Source organism: Coffea arabica, chromosome 3e (assembly GCF_036785885.1).
Source record: "Coffea arabica cultivar ET-39 chromosome 3e, Coffea Arabica ET-39 HiFi, whole genome shotgun sequence".
NCBI lineage: Eukaryota > Viridiplantae > Streptophyta > Magnoliopsida > Gentianales > Rubiaceae > Coffea > Coffea arabica.
This window is the reverse complement of record NC_092315.1, coordinates 25747383-25750572: the sequence shown is the minus strand read 5'-3', so window position 1 is coordinate 25750572 and position 3190 is coordinate 25747383. Positions and strand designations below refer to the sequence as shown.

At 42.2% G+C, this 3190-nt stretch overlaps 1 protein-coding gene across 1 annotated transcript; it reads left to right on the top strand.

Annotated features, from left to right (window-relative positions):
• The first annotated feature begins 363 nt into the window (after positions 1–363).
• Positions 364–2187, top strand: LOC140038461 (uncharacterized). The gene is made up of 2 exons (XM_072083823.1): positions 364–1347; positions 1465–2187. Exons 1-2 carry the CDS (start codon positions 364–366, stop codon positions 2185–2187), a joined length of 1707 nt encoding a protein of 568 aa, XP_071939924.1.
• The last annotated feature ends 1003 nt before the right edge of the window (positions 2188–3190 follow it).

Below are 3190 nucleotides of genomic sequence, written 5' to 3'. Positions count from 1 at the left end.
ACCTCATTTTGACGAATGTCTCTCGTTCACTCCAATTGACCAAATTTTTCGAAATTATTCTTCACTCAATAAGTTGATCAGATCCATCAGGTATAGTATAGTGCCTACCTCAGAGGACTGCATCCTCATGCTAGGCCTACCCTTGGCACAAAAAGGGTTCCCCCATAGGACATGCATCCGAATTACTTTAATTGTTACTAACTCCTGTCTTTTCCTTTTTCCTTTTTCTTTTCTTTTTGACAGCAGTCAATCAAGAAAGGTATCTAATAAGGGTTTTCCTACATTCTCAGGTAGTATATAGCTACCCGGAAAAGCCCCATTATCACCCGATCACGTAACCGAGCTTCAAGAGATAGTGTAAACATGAGTACCCATCCAGAATCATCTGATAGGCCCGCAACTACATCACCGACTGACCTGACAAATCTGGGAGCTCAATTGCGTGAAGTTCTAAACCGATTTAATGAGCTGAGCGTTGGAATGATGGCCCAACGGCGAGTAATCGATCAATTGGTAGCTAGTGGTGCTAGCGATGAACAACATGAGCCCTTACCTCCTGGCCAATCTGGACCTCAACCCATATTTTTACCTTATACTCAAACCTTTGTTACTTCACAAGTCATAAACCCCCCTGAGGAAGCCTTTACTTATTCCACTCATGGCCCGCAACCTGCTTATGTACCTCACATCCAAACAAACCCTCCTCATGTCCAAATTCCCCAAAATTATCCGCCAATTACTATGAGCATGCCATTCGAACCACGGGGACCTTATTATTACCCCACCGCTGAGCCGTTCACCCTAGATACCGCTGCTCAAGGGAAAATTGAAGCCGGGGAGTCATCCGCACCAGTGGATAAGAATTTGCTAAAGCGATTGGATCGGTTTGAGGATTTCATAAGGAAAAGCCAAGGCTTGAACAAACAAGGAGGGTTGGACTACAACGAGCTGTGCCTATTTCCGGATATGCAATTGCCCATGGGTTTCAAAACACCCAAGTTTAGCAAGTATGATGGAACGGGCAACCCCAAGACGCACCTCCGAATGTTTGCCAACAAGTTGGGCAAGCCAATAGATGACGAGAATCTACCAGTTCGTTTGTTTCCTGAAAGCTTAGAAGGTGACGCGTTGGATTGGTTTTCTAATTTGAAGCCTGAGGATATGAGATCTTGGATGGATTTGTCAACTGCTTTTATGAGGCAATACGAATACAATTGCGAGCTCGCTCCAACGAGGGCCACACTTGAGGGGACTAAAAGAAAACCACCTGAGGACCACAAGACGTACGCGAAGAGATGGAGGAAATTGGCCGCCAAGGTGGAGCCTCCTATGGCTGAAAACGAGATTGTTCGCACGTTCATCAAAGCTCATGACCCGCCTTACTTTGAGGAAATTTTTCGAATGACCGGGTGTTCCTTTGCCGAAATTGTCAATAAATTGGAAGAATTTGATGAGTTTGTGAAGGCCGGAAAAATTATTAATGTGTCAACATTGAAGATGCAACTAGAGGCTCTGCAAGGCCAGAATGACAGTGGGAAAAAATCCCAATCTAAGGGAAAAGAAGAGGAAACTGCTTTTGTTGGGAATCAGGGCCCCTCGGCCAGACCTAGATTTTCAAACCGCCTTGCTTATTCATCACCCTATCCATACTACCCAAACTTCCGTCCTATCCATCATACCACTATTAACCATTCTCGACCTCGACCAAATTATCCAAATGTACTCACACCACCCTTTCAAAATCCTCAACCAAGTCTCCAAACTAGACCTCGCCCTCCTTTTAACCCAAGACCTATTCCACCCCCTAGCCCAAATTACTACTACCAACAAACCAGTGACACCCAAAATTCAACATCAAACCGAACCTTCACCAATCTAGGTCGGCCTGTTGACCAATTATATGAGCAATTGAAAGCTGTTGGGAAAATTGGTGTTATACCTCCTAAAATCTATTCCAATCGCTTTCCTTCTGACTATGACCCTCAAGCGGTCTGCGCTTATCATTCTGGGGCTCCCGGGCATTCCACCAACGATTGTCGGGCATTGAAACATAAAATCCAGGATATGATCGAAGTCGGAGAAATAGTGCTAAGGAAAAAGGGTGAACAGGGACAGAGCATAAGTACAAATTCCTTTCCCGAACACAAGGACGCCTTTGAGGCATCCAACCCCAATGAAGAAATTTGAGAATCCTGGAATGGGCTGAATTAGTGAGATTCCTCTCCCTTGAAGGGAATTTCGATAAATTTGGGGAGTTGTTTTGGTTAAAACCAATGAAAATCGTTCATACATGTGTCTTTTGTTTAACTATGTTTTTTTTTAAATAGTTTTCAATCAAGTGATTGCTAAAGACACGTTTCATAAGTTTGGTTTTGTCTGGAAATTCAATAAAATGTACAGTTTTATATATTGTGACTTACACATTCTTTTCAGATGGCCCAGAATAAAATCGTCTGACCCTTTGGATATCACTGTTCAGAAATTTGATGACAGCGATCTCACGAATGTGAATTTGAATTTCCAAATGAAAGGAGTAGGGGAAGAGACATTCGAAAATGTTTCAAAGAAGCCTGAATGAAAAAAAAGAAAGAAGAAGTTCAAGCAGAATCAGGATCGAGATTAGAAATGGTCAATATGATCGAAAGGATTGGTCCGTGATTACTCTTAAGGGGTCAAATCAGGATCATTCAGGCGAGAAGACAAAGCATTAAGGTGAGTTTCGTCAGTACAAAATGAAGCCAAAAGGAGAGTTTGCCGCAAATGGGTATGGTGCTCTTATCATCAAAAGGGTATCGCCTGGTGGAGCACTTGTTCCCTCAATCAATGAATTCGGAGATGTGTAAGAAATTTTCATCTGATAAATGAAGGTTTTCTTTTAGAGTTAATGTGAAGAATGGAATGCGAGTCAGGCCATCTTCTTTTCCAATCGAACATTATATCCCTAGTTATCCCTTTTGAGCCTGCAGAATAGATCATTTCATTTGACAACCTCTGAGAATCGCAAACCCCACACTGGGGCAAATTTAGTTTGAAAGGAAAGGAAAAGAGAGAAAACCCCACATTGGGGTAAATTCAACTTTTGAAAGAAAGTCGAAAGAAAAGGAAATGAACAAAAGAATGCCTCAGTTAAAAATAAACTGTGGCAAATTTTCAAAATTTTGAAGATGGGTGAAAGGGAAAAAGAGAAAAG